General features: G+C 36.8%; 2 protein-coding genes across 2 annotated transcripts; one reads left to right on the top strand and one right to left on the bottom strand.

Annotated features, from left to right (window-relative positions):
- Nucleotides 1–5,334: 5,334 nt before the first annotated feature.
- LOC122819835 (interferon-induced very large GTPase 1-like) lies at nucleotides 5,335–19,991 on the bottom strand. Its single transcript, XM_044096818.1, has 4 exons — nucleotides 19,876–19,991; nucleotides 19,689–19,781; nucleotides 12,628–13,185; nucleotides 5,335–11,480 (listed from the first exon to the last, which is right to left on the bottom strand). Exons 3-4 carry the CDS (start codon nucleotides 13,166–13,168, stop codon nucleotides 6,814–6,816), a joined length of 5,208 nt encoding a protein of 1,735 aa, XP_043952753.1. The 5' UTR covers nucleotides 13,169–13,185; nucleotides 19,689–19,781; nucleotides 19,876–19,991; the 3' UTR covers nucleotides 5,335–6,813.
- A 319-nt stretch (nucleotides 19,992–20,310) lies between these two features.
- On the top strand, nucleotides 20,311–25,153 carry LOC122819834 (GTPase IMAP family member 7-like). The gene is made up of 4 exons (XM_044096817.1): nucleotides 20,311–20,429; nucleotides 20,796–20,846; nucleotides 22,646–22,756; nucleotides 23,181–25,153. Exons 1-4 carry the CDS (start codon nucleotides 20,408–20,410, stop codon nucleotides 23,942–23,944), a joined length of 948 nt encoding a protein of 315 aa, XP_043952752.1. The 5' UTR covers nucleotides 20,311–20,407; the 3' UTR covers nucleotides 23,945–25,153.
- Nucleotides 25,154–25,408: the final 255 nt, after the last annotated feature.

The following is a 25,408-nucleotide window of genomic DNA, read 5'->3' as shown; positions in this document are numbered from 1 at the left end:
GCAAACTTTTTGACAAACTGTGCAAGAGGTTTAAAGAAACCCTGAATCTGAACTGAAGAACAAATGGCATACACAGATTTTGAACTTCCTATTCATTCTTTTTTTATCATTGATTCAGCTCTAGAATTTGAGCTCTATAAAATGTACTGCAAATTTCTATCTAAGGTCTCATTACATATTAGATCTTGATCTCATTTTAACCTGGATAAATAAAGAAAATGAAATAATTATAAATTGATTAATGATACACTCTTACCCATTTCAGAAAGCTACATAACATGCCACCCTCCTCACGATGATGCCCTGGGCGGTTGCTCATGGTGCCCATATCAGAAACTGCCACTGTGTTTTCTGATATTCATCCATAGGACAGCTTTTGAGGAAAGAGTTAAGTTTGGACACTACCAATGACTAACAAAGACTTTATCAGGATCTGATATTTTGGGTGAGTTTTGAACATCTACTAGTTGGGTTTATTAGTAAACTGCTTAAACCACAGAAATTTAAATAGTAGGGTTTACTTCTTTATTCTGTAACAAAACATGCAGACAAGAAATTATTAGTTATGATTGAATTAATCTCTAAAGCACCGTACAAATATGTAGCCAACCACATATAATTCTGTAGGTGAATATTGGGGATTGCAACAAATCTGATGCATTGGAATGAGTTAAATCAAAAGCACAGAAATAAAGCATTTTATCATAACTGGTTTGGATTTGACCTGGTTTATTATATTATGCAGGTGACCACTAACTTTTAACTAGCAACATCATACAAATGGACAGGACACCCTGGTTGTAATTAAAGCAGGTTTGCCAGTTTCCGTTCTAAAGTACTTTGACTATAAACTCGGATTAAGAGCCAAACTGCTTTGAGGCAACAAAAACCAGAAGCTGGAGTTGATTGTATTGGACTGAGGCAGGTTTCCTGCTCTGCAGCAACAGGCTCCAGGTGTAAAGACCGGTCCAACCAGAATTCAACTGACAAGTACTGGAAAACAAAGTTATGAAACAGTAGCATGATCTCAATGAGGAAATAAACTGCCTTCTCAAGTCTGGACACCTGTGAAGAAGATAGAGCATAAGATTTCCTGTGTGGGGATTTATCATAGGCACAAGGGGGAAAAGGAATGAACTGAACACAGAACAAAGGAACTGGAACAAACTCATAAATCCCAAAATCCAAACTATTAAACCACTGGTTAAGATGAGATCCTATGGAGGGAGGAATTTCTACAAGGCTGAGCCACTCATACCCATAGATAGAGGATTCTTCCTCTTGCCTTTAATTTCACTTATTACTGGTTAGACCAGCACTTGTTTTGTTGTTTTTCTTTGTATCAGAGGTACTCTGCCTTAACTCCACACCTTGATTCCTTGGTTTCTAAATATGTAGTTAACCACATAAAAAATGCAGAGATCTCCCTCATGTTTTAGCATCACAAATTTAGATTTTCCTGCTTAATTTCTCATTCAATTATTTAAAAAATATAAAAAGACAAAAATAAATTATGCGATTTGAGAGGAATACAAGTTGTATGAAAACAATTTGCTAAGTATGTTTTCCTACCTTCTTTGCTGAGCTGTGCCCTTTAACCTTAGAAAAATTAATTTTCCTGTTATGTTCGTTTCTGAAGTACAGCAATAATGTTCTATGTAAAATGTTGACGCAGGAGGGGCTGCAAATGTGTAAAATGAATAAATGTTCAATTTATATCTAGAGTGCACCTATTACGACAAATAGAAAAAGTTTCATACAAACGAAAATACTTGCAACTATTTAAAAAAATTGTTAATAAAACGGGTCAATTTTGACCCGCAACATAATGGTGTGCAGACTGTCTGGTTCTGAGGCTTTGACATAATTGGTCAAGATTAAATGTAGAAACTGGAGTAAGAAAATAAAACTCTAAATGAAAGAAGCCATTCTAGACGTGACTGTGTTTGTATTGACAATATATAACATAGAAATCTTTTGTTAGTCTCAACATGAAACTTTTGTGTTTTTAACATTTCCTATGTCGAAATGGATTTGGATGTATCTTAAGTTACCACTAGGGGGCGGGATTGCCATACATTTTGAAGATCCATTTTGTATTCCACGATGACTACAAAACCTACCAGCATATAAGAGAAACAAAATCAAATATCAAAATAATGTTCCAAACTTTACACTTTATAATATAATGAATTAAATAAACAAAATATTTTAAAAATATTCAGCTTAACAATTGTGTAGGACATTTTTTTTTAAATTTTATTACTCTTTTGAGAGTCATTTGTGGTTTGATAGTTTTAATTGTTTTTTATTTAAAGTGTTTACAACCCTGGCTGCACAGTGGCACAGTTGGTAGCACTGTTGTACAAAGGTCCCGGGTCTTTCTGCACAGTGTTTGCATGTTCTCCCTGTGCATGGTGGGTTCTCTCTGGGTTCTCTGGCTTCCTCCCACATTCCAAAAACATTAATATTAGGTTAATTGGTCTCTCTAAATTCTCCTGAGGTATGAGTGTGTTTGTCCTGTCTGTCTCTGTGTTGCCCTGTGACAGACCGACCTGTCCAGGGTGACCCTGCCTCTCGCCCGGAACGTAGCTGGAGATAGAAACCAGCACCTCCTGACCCCACAAGGGACAAGGGTGTTAGAAAATGGATGGATGGATGGCTTACTGTTGTAAAATACTTTTTAGAAATACAAGAGAAAGAAATATTGAAGACTTGAAATTAACCAAACTGATAAATATTGAAATATATAGAAGAGTATATGAAAGGTAATGATATTTCTATCACTTTAGAAGTTACTGTATTTAAGTGTTAAGATCCATAACTTACCTTATGGATCCTTACCAGTGTTCATAGTCTACGACTGTAAGTGCAAAACAGACGATCAAAAAATAGAGACGCATTACAGACGGGTTACGTCTGAAGAGACACTAAAAGCTCTAGAAGCTGAGTTGTTGGCCCATGATTGGAGATTAATATATAAAATGAATGATGTGAATTTAGCATATGAAGAATTTTTTAAAATATTTAAAATATTATATAACAAGCACTGCCCAATCAAACAATATAACAGGAAAAGCAATCAAAAAATGAACAGTGGATCACAAAAGGAATACAAAAGGCATGTAAAAAGAAAAACAACTTTATAGAGAATTTCTAAAACATAGAACGTCTGAATCAGAAAACAAATATAAGAAATATAAAAATAAGTTAACTAATATTATAAAAACATGTAAAAAGGACTATTATCATAAATTACTGGATAGGAATAAAAACAACATTAAGGAAACATGGAATATTTTAAATAGAGTTATTAGAAAAGCTAACAATAACAAATATCCAGACTATTTTATAGATAATGAACAGAATATTACTGATTTGAAAAGTGTCGTCAATAAATTCAATAGATTTTTTGTTAATATAGGACCTCAATTAGCAGAAAAAATACAGACTACAAAAACTGCAACTCAGCAATATCTAATTGAGAATAATCCCAGCTCCTTATATCTCAACCCTGTACTAGAAGAAGAAATCATAAACATCGTGAATAACTGTAAAAATAAGACTTCCACTGACTGTGATGATCTGGACATGAAAACTATTAAAATAGTAATTAAAGGAATCTCTAAACCACTAACTTATATTTGCAATTTATCATTTCAAACAAGATCATTTCCCAACAAAATGAAAATAGCGAAGGTCAAACCAATGTATAAAACTGGCAACAAACACCTCTTCACTAACTACAGGCCTGTTTCTCTTCTCCCACAATTTTCTAAAATCCTGGAAAAACTCTTTAAGAAAAGACTGGAACAATTCATAGAAAAACATTCGCTACTTATCAGCAGTCAATATGGATTCAGAGCAAACCGGTCAACATCGCTGGCCGTAACTGACTTAATAGAAGAAATAACCAACGCAACAGATAGTAAGAAACTGGCAGTAGGGATATTTATAGATTTAAAGAAAGCTTTTGATACAATAAATCATGAAATCCTACTTAGAAAATTAGAATGCTATGGAATTAGGGGAGTAGTTTCTGATTGGATGAGGAGTTATTTAAAGAGCCGGAAACAATTTGTGAAATTGGGAGATGTGGAATCTGATTGGCAGGAGATTGTCTGTGGAGTACCACAAGGATCAGTATTGGGACCAGTTTTATTTAATCTTTATATAAATGATATCAGTAAAGTGTCCAATGTATTAAAATTTATCTTATTCTGACACAAATATTCTAGCCTCAGGAGACAATTTAGAGCATCTTCTCTCAACAGTCACTTCAGAGATTAGTAAGTTAAAGATATGGTTTGACCATAACAAATTATCCCTAAATTTGGACAAGACGAAATTCATGGTCTTTGGGAACTGTTATAAAAATACTGAAATCCAAATTCAAATAGAGGACGTAACTCTAGAAAGGGTTTTTGCTAATAAGTTCCTCGGTTTAATAATAGATGACAAAATCAGTTGGAAACCTCATATTCAACATTTACAGAGTAAACTCAGTAGAAGTATATCCATATTGGCTAGAGCTAGACATGTATTGAATGCTAAATCACTTCATATTCTATATAACTCTCTGATTTTACCATATCTATCATATTGCTGTGAAGTGTGGGAGTTAATTACAAGAGCTCTTTACATCCGGTAACCGTCCTACAGAAACGAGCCATTAGAATCATCCATAATGTCGGTTATTATGAGCATACAAACCCGCTCTTCATAATATCCAGAATTCTAAAATTTGACGAGCTTGTAGAATTTAAAATGGCTCAATTTATGTTCAAGGTATCTAAAAAGTTGTTACCTGAGCACATACAGAACGCGTTTTCTGAAAGAGAAGGGGGGTATAACTTAAGGGGTCACTCAAACTTCAAGATCCGCAATTTTAGAACAACAAGAAAAAGCTTCTGTATTTCAATTAAAGGTGTAAAGTTATGGAATAAGTTACATGAAGATTTAAAACAAAGCAATAGTTTAACACAATTCAAAAGAAAGTACAAAGAGGTAATTTTCAATAGATACACACATGGGGACAGAAAGCAATAAGGTGTGTATTGAAGATAACAACTTGGTGTAAGGGTTTAGAAAGATAAACCAGCATAAAATGGGAAAATGTATAGGTAAATATTAGTAACTGTTACTTCTGACTGCCACTTTGATTTTGATTTTTTTTAATGACAGTAGGACTCTAAAGTCTCAAGTGTTTAAGGGTAGGAGTTTATAAGTTCTCACTTCTTCCTACCCCATTTTGAGCATGATATGTTAACTGAAACAAAAAATCTGTATTTTCTCTTCTTTCTTATGCACTTCTTGTTACTGTGCACTATTTTATTTTTATATTTGTATCATGTTCGAATAAATTTCATTTCATTTCATTTCATTTATTTAAGTAAAAAGCAGAGATCAACTGCTATAAAAGTCAGTGTACTTTATCAATACAAAAACATAAGAAGACATTTACCGCGATTAGCATAACAATGAATTGATGCAACAGAGGTCTATAGCAGCATCAGAGCCAGAAACCTTAAAGAGCTCAAAAGCCTGATAATGAAGGCTGGTTCTGTACTGGAGACAATTTTGCAAAGAAGGTGTCATGAATTGTGGAGTTGTGGTGATGAGGAATGACGCGGTGGACCCAAGTTGTAGTATGAAATGATGATTTAATGATGAAGTACATGAAATCCAGGGAGCCTGGATAAGCAGGGAACAAAGAAACAGGTAGATACATGGGATACACAAGACAAAGATTCGACAAGGGGCAGGTGACACAAGTAGGGTTAAATACACAGAGGGTAATCGAGAAAAACGAGGGACAGCTGGAAACAACAAAGGGGAAGACGTAACAACAAAGAGAGTCAATTAACTTAAAAGACACAAAATCCAAATCCTCAGAGGATTCTTCATAGGATCAAGAAAATTATGGACAACCCTGACCATCTTCTTCATGAGACTGTCTAGGGAAGGCAGAGAATCTTCAGTCAGAGGCTTCTTCTGATTTAGTGCAGCACAGACTGCTACAGGAGATATTTTCTTCCAACAGGCATCATAATTTTCAATAATTCTTTGAAGAATCTAAATTAATGAGCTACAACAACATTTAATTTTCATTTGGGAGTAATAAAGTATTTTTGAATTTGAATATGAAAAAAAGAGATATGTGAATACTTTGAGTTGTGCTGGATTTTTCTGCCCCATTAGAGGATGAATGCTGAGCAATACCCACAGCAATGAACAAAGAAGTCTGAGAGCTTAATGAAGTGGAGGTTCAACAACATCAGAAAGCCTGATTTTAAGTCACATAAATGCATTCTAATTAATATAAGTTTATAAATAACTGCAGCAACGTTCAGTTTAGTATTTTTGGTGAAAGTTTTCTAGTTGCTATGATAAACAACTATGCAGCAATCTCTGTGCTGAATGATCATGACAGTGAACATCATAGCAGCGAATCATTAATGTCTAACGATTATGTTTATCCTACAACTCAGCATCTATTCATCTAATATAGCACAGCATATTCTGACAATTTTTCAAACAAGAGTGTAAAAATTTTCAGAAAAAATAATTTGCAAACAAAACATAAAAAATAGAACAATAATGTTAAATGCTATTATAAATGGACAATTAAAAAAAATAAGAAGCTATAACAAAAGAGGCCTAAGCAGTTTATTTTGTCTTTACTACAAGACTAAATACATGTGTAAATGAGGTAAAAAAAAAAAACAAAAAAAAAAACAAAGAAGGAAAAAGGATCAAAAAACTCTACATGCAAAGAACAGTTATGTTCAAACAACTAAAAGTATTATAACTTCACTTGATGTTGAATAATTTCTTGAGGCTTTTCACTGCCTCTTCTTTTGTGATTCTCTTCCAAGCATCAGGAATGTCAGCAGGTTCTGCATTATATTCTTCGGCAAATTCCTTGTTGTACTGGTTCATCACATATTTCCAATAATCTGACGCATCAAGGCTCACATCTGGAGGAATATTCCAGTTGGGGTAAATCTCCCTATATCTTTTGTAAGGATGCCATTCATTCCTTGTGTCTCTGCAGCGAAAATATCCATCACTGATAACAAGAGAAGTGCAGACATTAGTCGTGAGTCTTTTTGAGTTTTCCCAACTGAACTGACCTAAACCCCGTGGTCGATGCAGAGAAGCAAAGTGTTGAGTGTGGTTTTCTCCACCTGCATCACAGGGTGTTTTGCAGAATGGACACTGTTTGCCACAACCAACCACTTTGTTGAAAAGCTCATTCTCTGGTTTTATGTGGAGCTGTGAGAGTTTTGTTTCAAACTGTGTGTTTTTAAACTTTTCTCTAAGATATTCTGTCATTTCCTCCACAAACATATTGAGCCAGTGAGCAAACTGTTCCTGGTCAGCATTGTTCAGAACCATGAAGGCATCAAGAGCATCCTGGGAAATTACCAGTTTATCACCAAGTTCTGTGCAGATCTTAACAACAAATGTTCTCAGACTGTCAGTCTTTTCTGCTTTTGCCTTTTTAATGGCAGCATTTATGTGTTTGATGCAGCACTTAAGATGTTTGTCCTCTAACTCACAAACTGTAAACTCAAAGGAGAAATACTCCCTAATTCTCTCAGATATCCACCATTTAACATAATCTTCATATGACTGATTGTAACTCTTAAATCTTTCAAAGACACTTTTAGAAATCAGATCCAGTAAAATTGAATACTGGAAGGACATTCGTGTGCTGAACTCCTCTTTTGTCATCATTTTATCAACAATATCAGGACCAAGAGAACGATAGATGAAGTTTTCCACAGCAGGTTTCAGACACTGATTAGTGAATTCTTCAGCTTTCTTCTGGCATTCTAGTTTGTGGAAGACATCTTTGAAATCTGTGCGAAACCTTTCTTTGTTTTTCTGCATAGATTTGTAAGAATCCTTTTCTTGGATAAATTCTTCATGCATTTTCTGAAACTTTCTGGCTGCAGATCCACAGATGTGTTGTTTCAGAGACACTTCAAACTCAATGTCATTAACATCAGCTTTGTTCAGCTTCTCATCAATGATGTGAAGGATCTCCTCGATGTAAGTATCACGATAATTAGTTTTTCTCTTGACTTTATCACTAATATAGTAATCACAGTCTGAAATAATTCTGTCAGCGATATTTTGTCTCGTCTTTATTAGACCTGTCCAGGTAAAAAATCTTTTAACAGTATCTTTATATTTATCCATCGCAACTTTAGGTTTGTATATAAAAAGCTCCAGTCCACAGTCTTTGAGGTTTTTTTTATTCAGAAGTTCACATGCATGGCTTCCTTTGTGTGAAAGATTTGATCGCAACTGATGGGACACATTGGTGATGATATTTGAAATCTGCTGTTCAGAGAAAGAAAAAGTCCTCAGTGTTTCAGGCCACATCTTGTCAAAACTTTCATCAAGCTCTCTGTCTGTCATTTGAACTTTTTTCTTGCGACATTCATCAATTAAATCACAAACTGCTTTTTCAGTTTCTTCTCTATAAGTGGCCCTGATTTTATCAAGTTCTTTTAATCCCTTCTTAATATCAGCTGCTGCTGTGATCTGGTTCAACACTGATCTTTCAGTTTGTCGTCTAAGACTCTTTATGCTGTTGGAGAATTCCTCTCTGTGTCCTTCAATCAGATAAACATGACCTTCTGACTGATCAAAGTATTTCTTCAGGTTTTCAAGGATCTTTGTCTCCCACTTGGTCAGCTCTGTTATTGCTTCACTTTCCAACTCAGTGATGAATTCATTCATGTCAGATATTTCAGACGTTGCAGCAAATGAACCAAAATTGGAAATTCTTGTTTCTGCTGTGGTGACCCATTTGTACATTTCCTTTTTGAACTCCCACTCCCATTGGTTGTACTCTGTGCAGAGCCTCATGTAAGCATCAGCCACCAGGCTGTTTCTGAAGCTGAAGATGAAGTTTTCATGTTTTACTGCGTTCCACAGGCTGGTTATCCACTCACTGAACTCCAAGATGTTGTTAGAAGTTGACTCACACTCTCCCAGCTGTTGAATGATGTTTTTCTTGAGTTCATAGACAGTCTCACTGTATCCTGCATTGACTGGAGCCATTGGTGGGTTTCCATTCCAGAGTCCAGGAACGTAGCAGTTCCCAGTGTCTGGATTATACTCCATCACATCAGTGAAGTTCTTCTCTTCTCTTTTCTCCATTTTAGCTGCTGCCTGGGTCATCTCATTCAGCTGTTCTAACAGCAGCTTCCTGTCTCTCAGGTTCTTCTCATGAGCTGAAACATCAGAAACGTTCTGGTGAACAAACTGACATTGAGGCTTTTTGCCGACCTCCTTCATCCTGAGGAAAGCATGCACCACTATCTGCAGGATGTCTTTCATCTCTGTTGAATTCTCCATAGCAATATTGATAATGGTGATGTCACTCAGACCAACAACAAGTGTTGCCAGCTCATTGTCATGTTCATGGCTGTTGTCCAGCTGTGCTAGCTCTGGTGACTTTAAGCCTTCAGTGTCGATGATCATCATGAAGTCACAGTTGAGAACTTTCTTGAAGTCTTCATTGACTTTAATGAGCAGCATGAAGGCTCCTCTAGTGCATCGACCACTGCTGACTGCAAACTGAACTCCAAACATGGTGTTAAGGAGAGTGGACTTCCCTGTGCTCTGAACTCCAAGAACTGTGACGACCAGGATCTTGTTCTTTGGAGACACCAAGTCATTGAGCTGAGAGAGAACATCACTCACCCAACTGAGAGGAATGTTGGAAGCATCTCCATCTACAAGCTCAAGAGGAAATCCATCCAACAACAACTGAGCACAGAGTCTGGGCAGATGTTTCAGTTGTTGACGTGATGGATCTGTTTCTTCAAGGTAAAGAGAAGCTTCGTAGATCTGACCCATTTCACGGAAGAAGTGCTCAACTCCCAGTGAGCTGCTGGAAAGTTTTTGGTCGATTTCTTTGATTTCTTGTTTATTTTCAGAATCTTTGCATTTTTCCTTGTAAAGCTCCCTGAGGCCAGAAAGTTTTGATCGAGACAAATTGTCAATGTTCATTCTCATCCATTTCAGAAAGTAACACCTTTCTCTATGTGGGCTGGATATTGCACTAATGAAGCAAGTCATTACACTTGACATTGCATAGGAGTTTTGTTTTTTACGTTGCTCTTCTTTAATCTTTTTGAGGTTGCTCTTATAGCTCTCTATGTCTTCAGAACCAACTTTTCGGAGACGAAATTCTTCCTTTTCCAAAAAAGTCAGTTCCTTCCATATTTGACCTTGTAAAGGAAACTGATTTTCTTTGAATTGAAAAGTATCTTCTATCTCTGCAGTGATGGCATCTGCATTTTTCTTTCCATCCTGGCACTCTGGAGAATCTTCATCAACTGTGATTCCTAATTCATGAGCAACATCAGCCATCTGCTCTACTGACATCTTCAACTGTGGGTTGGTAAGTACACTGCTCACAACTTTCTTCAAAGATTTGACAAAATCTGCATCATTTGTCTGTTTTGATTTTATAATTATATTGTTCTTTGTCAAGTTCAGCCTGGTTGCTACTTTCTTTAGACTATCTGGAGTAAGGTTCTTGTTCTGCTGGTTTCCCACTAAGAAGATTTGAGCTTTGTGGTTTTTGTTCATCAGCAGTTCACACTCAGAGTCCAGCTGGTCAAAGAAAACAAAAACTGCAGCAGATGTCCGACACAAAAAGGAGAATTGAGTTTCAAATGAAGCAATGTCTCCACGAAGGTTAGCTATAGCAACTGGTTCACTGAAGATGTCCATGTTTTTGTTTCCACAGGGAAGGTACCAGGTCATTTCAGTCAGTCCATTGGATATTCTTCTTGGACTGTCTCCACACTCCATGTTGTGGTGAACAAAGGTGTAATGGTATTGCTCAGAGTTACTCAAAAGTTTATTGAGGATCTCTGATTTGGACAGAGAGCACTCACCCAGTCTCACAAATGAGATCATTGGAAGTTCAGAAAGAACTATTCTTTCTTCTATGAAGCCTCTTGATTCTGAAAGTTTTGAAGGTCTGTACTTCTTAACAATGTCTCTCATGGCCCACAGCATGAGGGTGCACTGCTGTGTATCACAGTTAGGAAGCAGCAGAGGAACAGAGAACTGACACATGGACATTTTTAGAGCTAACTCTTGATGAACAAACCCATCAGAACACAGGAAGAGAGCAGTGATTATATCAAGAGGATTTAGTGATTCATCATCATTAAGACTTGCAAATAGATAATTAAAATCAAAATCATCACTCAATGAATCATCACTGTTTGACTCAGAAGCTGATGTGCATTTTATCTTTCTAGCTGTTACATTCACCATCATCAGTTTCTTAAGAAAATACCATGAAAGATCAGATTTACACTTCAGAGGCTCTTCATTGATGATTTTCTCATTGATCTCCAGTATCTTGCTGAGTGACAGCTTCTTCCTGTAGAACGGATCCAATCCCAGATCCTCCAAAAGCGTCTCCAGGTCGGTTCCTGTGAAATAAAAACAGGTTGACTTTTTTGTAAGCTAAAACTAAAAATAGTGTTTCTAAATCACAATGAAAAAAAATATGTAAAAATGCTTTCGTTCGTAGTTTTACAAAAAAAAATACGTATTACATAACGTAAAGCAAAAATATAAAAGGAATGTATTAACGTAGATTCAATAGCATTTAATATTTTAGACCTGTACTAATATTTTATAGTCTAGTATTTTAAGTTGTTATTATTTATATTTGTTCATCAGATTATCATTGTTCTTTATTATTGTAATTTTAAGTGTGGAAATCTTCACACTTCCTACTTTTGTCTTTTAACACATTTTCTGGTTTTGTGGGTTTGCTTGAAATTGGATTTGTCCACAAGCTTCCTATTTTCAAACAATATAAAGTCATTTTGTTTATGGTCTCATGTTCTGTTATTCAAACCAGTTTTAAAATCTCCTCTTGTTTCTTTAGAGATTTTTTTAGATACTAGTAGCCTTTATTGTATTGTAATCTTACAGGAAAAGGGCATGGAAAAAAGGGGACAGACATGCAGTGAGGACTAGAGTCAAACTCAGGACAGCCATGTCGAGGTCTTTGGCATTTCCTCTAACCACTGCGCCACACGATGCCCCTTCATGGTTTATTTGATGCAAATGTTACGTTACTTCCACCAATTTGCTCCAAAAGCAGAAGGTTGTCATTTATTTTGATTTGATCAGATGTCATAATCATAATAATTTTTTAAAAGTAAATTGGCCCAGGTAAGCAAACTATAGTTTAAAATCATCAGAAAATTATATATAATTCAATTAACTGTAAATTTAAATGAGTATTTATGGGGTTATTAATATTAATACATATTGCTAACCTTCGAAGAGAAAAACTTATGGGAAATAAATTATTTGCTTTCAAGTATAAAATCGTGGTAGAAAGCCCAATATGACTAAAAAAAGCTTTTCATGAGTTCAGTCTATTGTCATCAAATTGAATCCTGCAAAGAGTCAGATTAGGGCTTTCAAATGAAATTGCAAATTTAATTTGCCAGCCTTTAGCATCTTAATTTGTCTTCATTAAGTCTATCCATCTTACTTTTTGGTTCTTTTAGGGTGTAATGCATTAGAACAGTTAAAGATATGACAGTAATCAAACCTTACCTGTTGTGATGTGTCCAGACTTCAACAGTAGCTCCCTGACCTGTCTCCGTCCCTCATCTTCATTGTTGAAAAGATGAGTTCTTGATGAAAAACTTTTGACTACCTCTGGAAGTAAGCTTGATTTATAGTCTGAAATGTAATTTGATAACGACGTCCTTAAAGTATCTCCACCTGTAAAGAGCAGGAAACAGTTTTTCATCCTCTGAGGCCCAAGAACTCTGGTTGTTGCCTCTACAGTCTTTTGGTCTTCATCAGTGAACCGATCAATTTTAAAAACCAGTAGGAAAAGAGTAGGGATGGACTCCTGGAGGAAATACTGACAGAAGTGTTTAATCTGCTCCTCTGATCCTGAAATATCTGGAGTGTCAATGACTGTAACATATTTCTCAAACACAGTTCCTGTTTCCATTGAGACGTGTTTAGTGACTCTTCCAAATGATGCTCTGGATTCAAACGCTGCTCGTCCTAAAATGGTGTTTGCTGAAGCACTTTTGCCGACTCCAGCTTTTCCCAGAAGGACAATGGAGAGACGATCGTCCATGATGGAACATTAGAAACCTGTGAAATGCAACAGAAAGAATTATAAAATTTTCAGAACCGAGATTCAAGATACACAGTTCATGCATAATAGTAACTGCATAAAAAATCAAAATCAGAGGTAACTTATGGTCACTCAACATACATTTAAAATCTTTTTCATTTTCTGGTTTTAATTCTTTCAATTACTAAAAAAGTGAACCAAAAATCTGGAACAAACTTCCAGAAAACTGTAAAACAGCTGAAACACTGACTTCCTTTAAATCTCAACTAAAAACCCACTTGTTTAGAGTTGTATTTGAAACGTAATCAATTGCAAATTTATTGACGGAATCTGACTTGATGTTGTGTTTTTAATGTTGATTCTATGTTGCATTGTGTTTTTGTGTTTGATTTGATGTAAAGCACTTTGAAATGCCTTGCTGCTGAAATGTGCTATACAAATAAAGTTTGATTGATTGACTGATAAAGTCTCTTTGAATTGTTGTTACAGTAAATGTGCACAATATTTAGTAAGAATCATTTTTAATTTCGAACATGGCTATTTAAAAATAAAATTAAGTCACTTATTCCCTTTCTGGCATTTGAGACCACTCCATCTCTCTTGCTTGTTATTGGTTTAAAAGAGATGATGCAAATGTTGAGCTTGGATTCTTGGAAAGGAAAACTTGTATTAAAAGACCTATAAACAATTATTGTATATCTTTATACATCTATCAAGTAAAAGTAACTCAATCGTTTGTTTACGGTTCTATCTTTATGTTTCTGCTCAAATCTAGCATAAAATAGTTTAATTCCATATTATTTGGCCTAAATCCTCTCACTGCTGCCCTCCTTTGGTAAAACATAGCTTAGGCAGTTGGATTCTCCTATTTGTTTAAAATAGTACAGCTTTTCATCACACAATCCTATGTTCTGATATAAAAGTATCTCACTCAAAGACACAGCTCCACCCACCCAGTGTCAACTCATGAATTGAAATAGGGACCATTGAGAGTATTGATTGATGTCATTAGTCTGCATCATAAATGCTTGATTTGTAGTGCAGATTAAGAACCTGCAGCTGTACTGCAGGGGTTTGTCACCATAAAAGTCTCTACTACCAACACAGAAAAAGTCACTTGATTTGTCACTTGTTAGTTTTTGTGACTAAAAAGTCACTAGAGGTGTCAGAAAATAAGCTAAATAGTGATCAGGTTTAGAAGTCAGCACTGACCACAATAACCCTGTTTTTCCCCTTCTTCCAAACCCATTATGACAGTGTAGACCTGTCATAATAACAACAATTAATTGTCTCAAAAATTATTGCAATAAACGATAATATTGTTTGAAGACCATTTTAAACTGATGTAATGGTAATGACATAATAATGCAAGCACATCCTGCCAAAAATAAATACACTGTATTTTCAAAAGAACACTTAACACTGGAACTGGTAAACAAACAAAACAACCAATAACAAAAATAAGGTTGATAATTTGTCATTTATCATTCGATTAATTGATTTATTGTTTATTGTGACATGCCTACTCAGCTCTGCCCCTCAGTTTCTCTTGGCTCCACTCACTTTGCTGGAATTTACCAGCATGTCAGGGAGGTTGGTTACACTTCAGCCATGTAGCATAATTATGAAATATTTCTAGCAGACACTCTAAACTTCAATCTTAACCCAAATACACAGAGATCCTTGTGTCACCTTGGAAGAAACAGGCACCCACCCAATAATGAGGCATTATTAAATAAAATGGCAGGATAGCTATTTATTTGATTAACCTGCAAAAATTCATGTGCAATATTTGAGAAATTTGTTTTGTTTTCTGCTCATTCCACATGGAAATAATAAATATATGACGCTGTAGTTGTGATAGAGCTCATACTTGTTCTGTTAGTGAGTAGCAGCTCACTGTTTGTATTTTGAGAAGGAGTTATTCAGATGAGTCACTGTAGGTGGGTAACAAGGCGGTCTTTTGAAGCTGGATTTTACAGTGAGGATGAAATCTGAGGCAGTCAAGTGGAAACAGCAGTGGTTTATTCTTCACACAGCATCAACAATCATTTCACAGGTGAAACTGCAGTCTTAAATAGTCCCAGGTGTGACAAACCAAACCACATTTAATTCACAGGGGGATCTCAATTCACCAATCTCCACCTATTTAAATAAAATACCTTTTACTAAAGACAAACATTTGCATTTACTTTTCAGAAATATTTTATGTTTTATCATTACACCATAATGAAACACCACAAAACCCATAAACAATTCCTCCCCCCACATTTCATCTAGTGCGGCATGTCTGTGAAGAAGCAACTTCTTTCTGATTGGGTTCATGAGTCACGAAGTTGCTGCCAAGAACTCTGTGTATTTTCTCTATTGAGGATAAAAATTCCAGTGTTCGTGTTTAACAATATATAAGTAGGCCTGTCGCGATAAACGAGAAATCGATTAATCGTACAATAAATTAAAACTATCTACGTCATTTTAATTATCGCCGTTATCTCTTTCTGTTGATGACGCTAAATGAAAAAAGGTTCAACTCCGGTGCTTTCCACTGACCCTCCCTTCCTCATTTCCTTAGTGTAATGTCCAGCGCACACGACACCATCTTAGTGCTGTCAGTCGATTGTCGGCCCATTTTCAAAATCTGAGACCACACATTTGCCAACAGAAATCCTAGGTATAACGGTTCCATCGGGTTTGATGTGACGTGTGATGTCCAACAGTGGGCACAACATAATGGCTACAAGTCCAGCTAACTAATTTTAAAACCAGGGATTGATCAATGCTTTACTACAATCTATCTGCAACGCATTTGGCTCTAGTGTCAGCGTAACGTCCTGACTGAATGAAAATCATTAGAACCGATTTATGTCACGTTAACGAAGAACAGCTGAAAAGTTACCGGGTTCATCAACGTAGCGATTTCTCTCCAACTCCTCCCCTCGTCATTTCTATATTCTTTGCACCAAATGTTTTATAAACATTAATGTTGTTTCCACATACCATCTCCAATGTCCGCTGGACTTCGGGTTGCTGTTTGGGATTCCCCTGGTAATTTCCCCTCAGAAAGCAGGAGGAGAATCTGCGCTTTCTGATTGGCTACCTGTCACATTCAACAGGCTGCGTTAACGATCCCAGTTGGGGGAAAATCCCTGATTTAGATCGGAGCCCCACAACGATCTAGCGAAACACACCACACACTACAGGATGATCACAAGAGACAATCTTAGTACGATCAAAGTTCTAAGATTGTCATAAGGGGAAAATGTAGGTGTGAACTAACGTGTAGTGTAAACTATTGCATCAGGTAGTCGATGTGCCCATCTTCTCTATTTAAATCTAATGATTACTGGAGGGCAATATGGTAAACAAACTTTATAATCTGCACTCTTTTGGTTGAATGCAGTATTTATGTATTGGAAATAACATATTGGCTTTATGTTATTTCGTTTTTATTCAAGTACCGTCCATTTTTGTTAATGGAGACTGAGAATCAATTTTATTTTTATTTTTGGTTGTTTTGTTTATCAGTTCCAGTGTTGGGTGTTCTTTTTAAAATAAAGTGTATCTATCTTTGGCAGGAAATCGCATGCATTATTATGTCATTTCCATTAAATCAGTGCAAAAAGGTTTTCAAACAATACTATCGTCTATCGCAATAGTTTTTTGAGACAATTAATTGTTCAGCAAAATTTGCTATCGTGACAGGCCTATATATAAGTATCCTTATCTTTTATTTAACATAGCATTCATCAATGCTTCCATGTTTTATGTATATGCTTTGTGTTCTGAAAGCCCCAGTAAGTCACAGCAGATGACTGTTAACCCTGAGATCTACTTAAGGTGTTTTCTTGTTAAAAGGGACATTTTCCTTTCTACTATCACCACATGGATACAGGCTCAATATGAGGAATTACTTCAAAATGTTTAACTAAATGGAACCAACTGTCCAGTGTTGATACACATTGTTCAGAAGGAAGGACTGTGTAAGTTGGTAAATCACTGAAACCCAAATCGCCATAGTCAGAAGAAATAAAATCTCTTGATATGTTCAGGAACAATTGCTAAGGCGCCATTGTATCATCAGTGATGTCAGTAACGCGTTAATTTGTAACGCGTTACTGACGTCGGACCACTTTTTTCAGTAACGAGTAATCTAACGCGTTGCTGTTTCAAATCGAGTAGTCAGACTACAGTTACTTATCAAAATCACTGTGCGTTACTATCTTCTTTTGTTATTTACCGTAATCGTATTTCCTCTACTCGTCTTGTCGAGTGACCGACGTCTCTATGCGACAGAAATGTAAACAATGGAGGAAGATTTTGTTGGTGGAAAAACTGGAACTATTTTCAGGTTCTGTCTCCAAGTCCGATTATTATAAGCGGCTTTGGGCTTCATTTTTTTTAAGTCGCTTGCAAATGTAATGAGTGGCGGGTTGCACCTTTTTGTGCTCGTTTTTGAACGTGAAGTTGCTCATTTGGGCTTGGAAATAAGCAGAGACTCAATAAATCCAAGAATTTGTCCGTCATTAAGGTAGTTTTACTCAGTTTCTCCCTGTCCATCATTTCCCCGATGATCCGTCCCGCTGTGTCTTTGTTAATGTCAAGTTAATATATTACCTCTGAATGACGTCGAGCTTCGCGTTGCGCTCCAGAAAACGGCAAACAACGAGACCAATATGAACAGCACAATAAACGTGAAAACAGCCACGAATAAACGTGTCCGTAGTTGCCAATAATTATAATGGAAACTTAACGCCATTATAATTATTAATATTATGATAAGTGTCACAAATCTGTGCAGCCATCTGAGTTGTGGAGCTGCAGGAGGAGCTCTGTGCGCTGAGCTTTGAGACCAAACGCAGGGCCGTAACGCAGAACCTGGAGGCTGGGGGGATTTAGGGGGGGGGCTTTAAAATCCTTCTTAGAGTTTTCCAAACAACACTTGGACCACACAAATTACTCACGTTTTTAATTTTTTTCTACAATCTCCTCTTCAGTTCAACCTTATTAGTGGAGACACATTGTTGATGTTACCATTATAAAATAGCTTACAATTAAGTTTTGGCAAAGCTCAATGTGATTTTCACAGGAGGCGGAGCGTTGTTGTTAACAGCTGCTGAAAGTAACTAAAAAGTTACTTTTAATGTAATTTAGTAACTTGCAAGTCAAGTAGTCAGTAATATAACTAAGTTACTTTTTCAAGGAGTAATCAGTAGTCCGATTAAAGTTACTTTTTCAAAGTAACTATGCCAACACTGTGTATCATAAAGTGGAAGATACTAGAACTCCACAACCCACAGTGAAACCTGTATAACACCAACTAGGGCTGAGAGGCTGCTGGCCAAGAAACCAGTTATCACTTCAAAATCCACACATTTAAATTTGACAGAGTGTTTGGAAGAGTCAAGATGAGGCTGTCAAATCTATGGACACTAGCTAAGCAAAATGCTAGGGATGGTACTGGTAGCATCGTGCTGAGGGCATGTTTTGGTGCCAACGATACTGGTGCAGTGCACAAGCCAAGTGGAATGACAAAGAAGGAGGAGTGTCTCCAACTTTTCAACTTTATAACAACAGTTAGATGGTTAAATCCTGGGTGTAACGAGTTATTTCAACAAGATGAAGATCCCCAAGCACCACCATCCATCCATTCATCCATTTTCTTTTCACCCTTGTCTCTAATGGGGTCGGGAGGGTTGCTGGTGCCTATTTCCAGCTAGGTTCTGGGCGAGAGGCGGGGTACAACCTGGACAGGTCGCCAGTCTGTCGCAGCCCCAAGCACCACTTAGAAAACTATTTTAGGAAGTCACCTATCTTTGAGCTTCTGGTATTTTGATACCTTGATATACATAAAAGTGATTTTGCACATACTTCACAGTCCAACATTGCCACCCTGCTTTTTGCCTCTCCCTTGTCCCCCGATGTAAAGGTTTCAAGAACTGCCACTGAAAACGTTCAAAAAGGGATGCTCGTTAGAGTTGCAGATTGTTGGTATTATTCATTATGTTCTATGTGATTTATTTATTTGAGCTGCAGTAGCGGTGGCAACTCAGCAGATGGTGCCCTACACCAAGGGTTCCCAAACTTTTCAACCTGTGACCCCCACAAAATAACATAAAAAAGGGGGGAAAATGATAAAAGTTGTCAGTGGGGAACATGCAGAAGGCAGCTTTAAATAGAGCATTTAGATGGTGGAATGAACTTTATTCCATTTTCAAAACTGGAGTCTGGAAAAACGTAAAAGAGGATAAATGCCTGCAGCCGACCTGAGAATGAAAGAACTGAATCCCCTCCTTGAGGATCTTGCTAATGTGCTAACTTATGTGATTCATGTGCGCTTACAGAGAAACAGCTAAAAGTTGCTGGACTCCAGTTTGACACATTTGGCCTACGGTCCTACGTTGCTTCTTTTGTACAAATTTAACTTCTAAGTGTGGAAAATTTACCAACTCTTTGACCAATGGAGAAAAATAACAGCCGATGCTCCGATCAAAACGTGAGAAGTTTTCGGTACATTACTTACTGCTCCGCACAGCTCGCCACACTGAGGCCTCCAGATGAATTCATGCACCCCGACGCTGAACATGAGATCCACCATCCTGCGACCTGTCTGCTCCTAAGTGAACAAGTACGAAGTGTTAGTAGCCTATCATAAAATAGATGTTTATTTTCTCGGGTGATCAAACTCGTTCTCTGACAGCTGGACTCACCTCTTCGGGGGAACGTTAACTTTCACTGGAAGAAACGAGACCGAACATTAAGTTCTGCTTCTTTCATTTACTTTCGGTTTTGCGCTGCTGCGTCAAACAGTTGTTTTAGGGTGTAGCCGTTCACTGACGAATCCAGTACTCATCCAGAAACACGTTTTCAAAGTAAAAGCACAGCAGAGTTCTAATCTAACAATAATTATTGAATATAATTTGATGGGCTAAATATTTATTCTAACCACAGTTAGTAGCCTAAGTTAAGGAAAGAGATTTAGACATGAATCCTGTCATCATGGAGATGAAATCAGTCTAAACCAAACAAAGGCCTTGTTCACTTTGTTTTAAATACTAGCAGAAATGTTTTATTTTGAAGGTGTAGCCGGATAAAAACTGTGTTGCTGCCCTCGACGATGATTTGCAAGATTCGGTCACTTCGGTTTGACTTCGGTTTGACTTCGGTTTGAAGTTCTAATTTTTTAATAATTTAATGCGGCACGTTAATTTATAGGATCATAAGTTGACTCACTTCATCGGGATGGCGGAAAGCGAGGAAGTCGGTGAGTTTATTAAAGTTTTTTTTTTAATGAGTTTAGGTGTTAAACATTTAGTAAAACATGGCGCACCTAAACTAAGTTTCCCACCAGATTTGTAGCCATAAATCTGTTTATTTATAGGACAATTAATCGTAGAATAAACGTATGTTTAAGTTTTAGAGCCATTTGTGAATAAATTGTTCTTTTCAACGAACGATTTGCTTCTCACGCAGCTTTTATTCAGTGTTCCTTTCCCTTTCATTATTCAATGGTTACAACTGGCTTAAATAAATGTCATTGGCTAACTGTTCGGCTCTAATGTGATGTATAAGAGTTATTTTATTGTGCGTTAATTATAACATTTGTTCTGGTCCTCCTGTCTATGTGTAGGAGCAGAGAAAGTACGAGGCAGAAAAGACAGCATGGAGATTCCTCCAACAAGTGAGATTTCTATCCCAGTACCAGTGTGTTTTTGTCTTCATGTAAATCTGGGTTCAAATCATTTCAAACAACTTTCCCATCATTTTAAAACATGTGCCTTTCTAAATTAAAGTCCCATTACAATTATGTTGCTGATATCTTTTAAAAATCATAATAAATCTTTTCCATTCTTCCAGTCTAACATAATCATGTGTTCCCAACAGATAGTTCTGAAACAAAGGTTCAGCTAATATAATGAAAATTTTGAACAATTAATTAGTTAATGTTATATTTTTTATTGTAAGTCTGTGTTTTGCAGCAGCTCTGAAAAAAAGAACAAACAAAAATTACAAAACAAAATTTAGAGAAAGAAGTTAAATGGTAATTTGAAAAATAAAAGCAACATTAAAGAAACAAAATGTGAAATCTTTGAATACTTACAAACTAATTAATACTTGTCTTATGAAAATCAGTTGTACATATCAAACTTATTATTATAATGCAGTTCTATACAGTCCCTGTATTAAAAGCAATATTTGCATAACTTGCCTGCCAGTCTGAGTCTCTTGAGTCCTGGGGCAAAATACTGAAGTCTCAGTGCATTATTGTAAAAAATTAAGTTAATATGTAATGAATGTTATTAAGCCCCTAGCTCATTCAGTGTTAGGCTCACTTTAACTTTGATAAATGTAATTCTTTGTGGCATTTTTGAATCAAGGTATCAAGGTATTGACAAAAATGTACAATGCATATGCATTACATTGTTACTGCAGATTTGCTGACTGTTTATTAGTGATGCCAATCTTAACATTAACAAGCATTTAGACAGACGTGCTTAATAAGGAGACCATTGACTTATTGTATAATTGCTCTGTCTCTCTCTCTAAAAGCAAAGTCCAAACCTAAACAAATATTAACATATCAATACAGTAATGAAGGCTACCTGTATAGATAATGCAGAAAAAAGTACTTCACACACATGGGCACACATATATGGCAATATACATGAGACAGATAATCTGTGAGATAAATCAATCTCCTCCACCTCCTCCCTGTCCTACTATTGTAGTTTTTAAAAATGTGCTGCTTCTTGTCAAAAACTCCTAATCAGTCAGGACGAGAGTCTTCGCAGTGTCAACCAGCCTCCTGTTCTTTGCTCAGTGTGCCAACAGTGGAAAAACAACTTACTGTTACAGGAAAACTATTTATCTGCTGTCATCAGCAGATAAATATGCTAACTAGCCTTAGCATTCATGGCAGGGGAAGCAGTGGTGTAGCAAAATGAGCATGAGTGATTGACGGCAGTAAAATGCTCTTCCTGACAGGTTGTGTCTGACTAAGTGTTGTATTTCTGCACTTAGTACTGGGACCAGGCTTTTAAATCAAATGCACCAATCCCCTTAGCAATCAGTGTCTTTGGAAAGTAGACGATGCGGCGCTCTCATGTGATGCAAGTAAAATCTCCTGTGATAAGCTTTTAAGCAGCTTTTTTTTAGGTGTGCTATGTTGGTTTAAGTTAATAAAACACAACTAGAATCTCTATTTGCTTTTAATTGAGACATTTTTTAGAATGCAGACAGACTTTAAACATAGCGGTGAACAGTTTGACGTCTGGCTGTTGAAAGTTTTGAGCTCCATGGGGGAGAGAGGCTCCAGCACACGGCACAGACAGTTCAGAAACAGTTCAGAATGAGTAAAAAACACATTCATACACAGATTAAGTCCTGTTTTAGACCGTCTGCTGCTAGCAAATCTACGTCCATACTGGACGGGACTGGACGCTTGTTGTATCAATTTTTATCTCCTTTTCTGTGTTCCAGTTTCTGACTTAAGGCTGGTGCTTGTTGGGAAGACTGGTGTAGGAAAGAGTTCCAGTGGAAACACCATATTAGGAAGAGAAGCTTTCAGAGCAGCAACCAAACACTCCTCAGGTAAAACTCTGAAACACACAGATGGACCAATATTGTCCAAGTGCTTTATTTTAATAAACAAGCCACAAATCTACATTACTGTACAGTTCTTGCAGCACATTAGCTACTTTTTTTCAGTTTGGATGACTTGTTGCTCTTTGTTTGCCTTGTGGTTAATCTTATATTTTCTTCACAATATTATTTTTAATTTGCAGTGTTTAATAAACAGCTCATTCTTGCTGTACATGTGACTCTTCATCCTCCAAGGAGCAGGGACATAGTTTTAGTTTATCTGAATTGTTAAATAATGTTATTGGTTCAAAAACAATCAAAAGCCACAGGGCCATCATAAAGACTGCTTTCATGCTATGTGTGTGTACCATAACATCTGCTTTGTAAATCTCAATGTACCTTCACAAACTGTATTTGAATTTTTGTTCTTTAGAGACCGCTGAATGCTCCAAACAACGAGAAGAAGTGTTCAACTGGATGGTTTCTGTTGTCGACACTCCCGGCCTCTTTGACACCTCTCAGTCTGATAAAAAAGTGAAGAGAGAAATCTCAAAATGCATCAACATGTCGGCTCCTGGTCCCCACGCCTTTCTGCTGGTGATCAGAATCGGACCATTCTCTAAAGAGGAGAGAGATGCTGTGATGAAGGTGAAGGAAATTTTTGGAGAGGAAGCCTGGAAATACTCCATGATCCTCTTCACACATGGTGATAAGGTGGAGTCGAGCTTTGACGAGATGTTAAAGGAGGCTGGACCCGAATTGAAGGAGATCTTAGAGAAGGCTGGAAATAGATACCATGTCTTCAATAACCTCAGAGCTAACGATCGTCGACAAGTTCTTGGTCTGCTAGAGAAGGTTGAGGACATGGTGCAGAAGACAGGAGGAAAGTTTTACTCTAATGACACATATGAAAAGACAGTAGATATGCTGGATCAGAAAGAGCGTGAACTCAAACGGTTCTATGAGAAAAGACTGAAGGAGGAAGTGAAAGCCGTGAGGGCAGAGTACAAGCAGCTGCTAAGAGAAGCTCAACAGGATAAAGAGAAGCTGGAGAAAAGGATGGAAGCTGAGCTGAAGGAGTTGAAGCGTTACTACTCTGCCTTGGAGAACGGAGTGCGTCACGTTGTAGAGCAGCTGGCCAAAGATGATGATGATCAACTTCTGAAGAAGTTTCATGAAGTCTTGAAACTGAACTGAAAAACATATGAATGACTGGTTTGTTGGACACCTTTTAATACTGAATTATTGGTGATCCAGCTTTGTAAGTCAGAATAATCTTTGCATGTAGATATTGGTGTAATGTGTATTATGTACATTCAAATGTCACAAAATACTATTTAGATGTTATATAACTTGTTTTCACAGAAAGGAAAAATCTCGGTCCTGTAGGCCGGCATCCAGCACGTTTTAGTTCTCTCCCTGGTGGCACCAACAACCTTTTCAGCATGTCAATGTTCTTCTTAGGCCTTCTAACGAGCCATCATCTGATTCAGGTGCAATAAACCAAGGAGAGAATTAAAACATGCAGGGGGCCGGCACTCTAGGACCGAGTTTGGGGACCCCTGGTGTAATGTGTATTATGTACATTCAAATGTCACAAAATACTATTTAGATGTTATATAACTTGTTTTGACGGGACAATATACTGTAATGCCCAATTGTATGTATCAAGTATGGTGAACTTGACACTTTACATCACTTGATCATAATTCCATGAACCTAAAGTGATTTTTTTTAAATATTTACTCATCATTTTATGAGTAAGAGTACACTTTGCTCTAAAAAGTTCTTGTTGTTAACTTTGTATTATTAAGAAGAATTTTCTACATTTCCAAGTACTTAAGTTCAGGCTTCCTTCACTTATCAGTGGCTTACAGGTTTGTTGGAAGTATCATAGTGACTCGCTCCAACAACACATTGTATGCATAAAATACAGCTGCTCCTCCTCCTGTACAACAGAACTAGTTTTTGTGTCAAACTGCATATTTTGTGGAGAAGCAGTAATAGCCCCAGTACAGAACTAAAAGATTTTATTAAGTTGTTTGATTTCTTATTACAAGAGTTGACAGCAAAAACATTTACAATAAATATTAATTCATATTAATTTATAAAAGCAAAAATAACAATGTACATAGAGTTAGAATATTGTTGAAAGTTTATTTTTCAAGCATCAATGTTTCTGTCCTCTTATTTAAGTAACTAGTCCTCCATCAGCAATCAGCTAGTAAGCCTATTCTGGGATTGATTGGTAGAGGCTCCATCCTTTAATGCACCATTGTCACTGCATTAAACTGCAGCATGAGAGAAGTACTCTGATTATTCTGTCTCTCACATTTTCGTGGGTTTAAGAACAGGTCTTTGTCACCAGCACAGATTGAACAATGGATACCTAAGCACATACTCACACAAAGCCCTGCGTATTTCCACAAAGCTCCTCCTCAGAGCATCAGTCTCCAGCTGAGCTTCTGCTTCACGAAGCACACCTAGCTCCTCTGGTCTGGTGTCAGCAGTAATTAGTAAACACCTGGTGGAGCTTTGAGTCTGCTTAACTCATCATGCTAACTACTTGTCAGACCAGCTTTTCATCTACTATTATCAAGAGGGGCCGCCCCATCCCACCAAGAAGATCAAGATATATAGTAACTATCGAGGTTCACAGCT

The sequence above is a fragment of the Gambusia affinis genome, linkage group LG18, assembly GCF_019740435.1.
Source record: "Gambusia affinis linkage group LG18, SWU_Gaff_1.0, whole genome shotgun sequence".
NCBI classification, from domain to species: domain Eukaryota; kingdom Metazoa; phylum Chordata; class Actinopteri; order Cyprinodontiformes; family Poeciliidae; genus Gambusia; species Gambusia affinis.
This window is presented reverse-complemented; position numbering and strand designations above follow the sequence as displayed.

What these genes read in the sequence shown, in the direction of transcription:
- LOC122819834 (XM_044096817.1), top strand. Translation starts at nt 20,408, where the DNA reads ATGGCGGAAAGCGAGGAAGTCG. An exon ending in GGCGGAAAGCGAGGAAGTCG is followed by an intron (nt 20,430 to 20,795) that starts GTGAGTTTATTA and finishes GTCTATGTGTAG; the next exon opens with GAGCAGAGAAAGTACGAGGC. An exon ending in AGCAACCAAACACTCCTCAG is followed by an intron (nt 22,757 to 23,180) that starts GTAAAACTCTGA and finishes TTTGTTCTTTAG; the next exon opens with AGACCGCTGAATGCTCCAAA.
- LOC122819835 (XM_044096818.1), bottom strand. Translation starts at nt 13,168, where the DNA reads ATGGACGATCGTCTCTCCATTGTCCTTCTGGGAAAAGCTGGAGTCGGC. An exon ending in GTCTGGACACATCACAACAG is followed by an intron (nt 11,481 to 12,627) that starts GTAAGGTTTGAT and finishes TTTATTTCACAG; the next exon opens with GAACCGACCTGGAGACGCTT.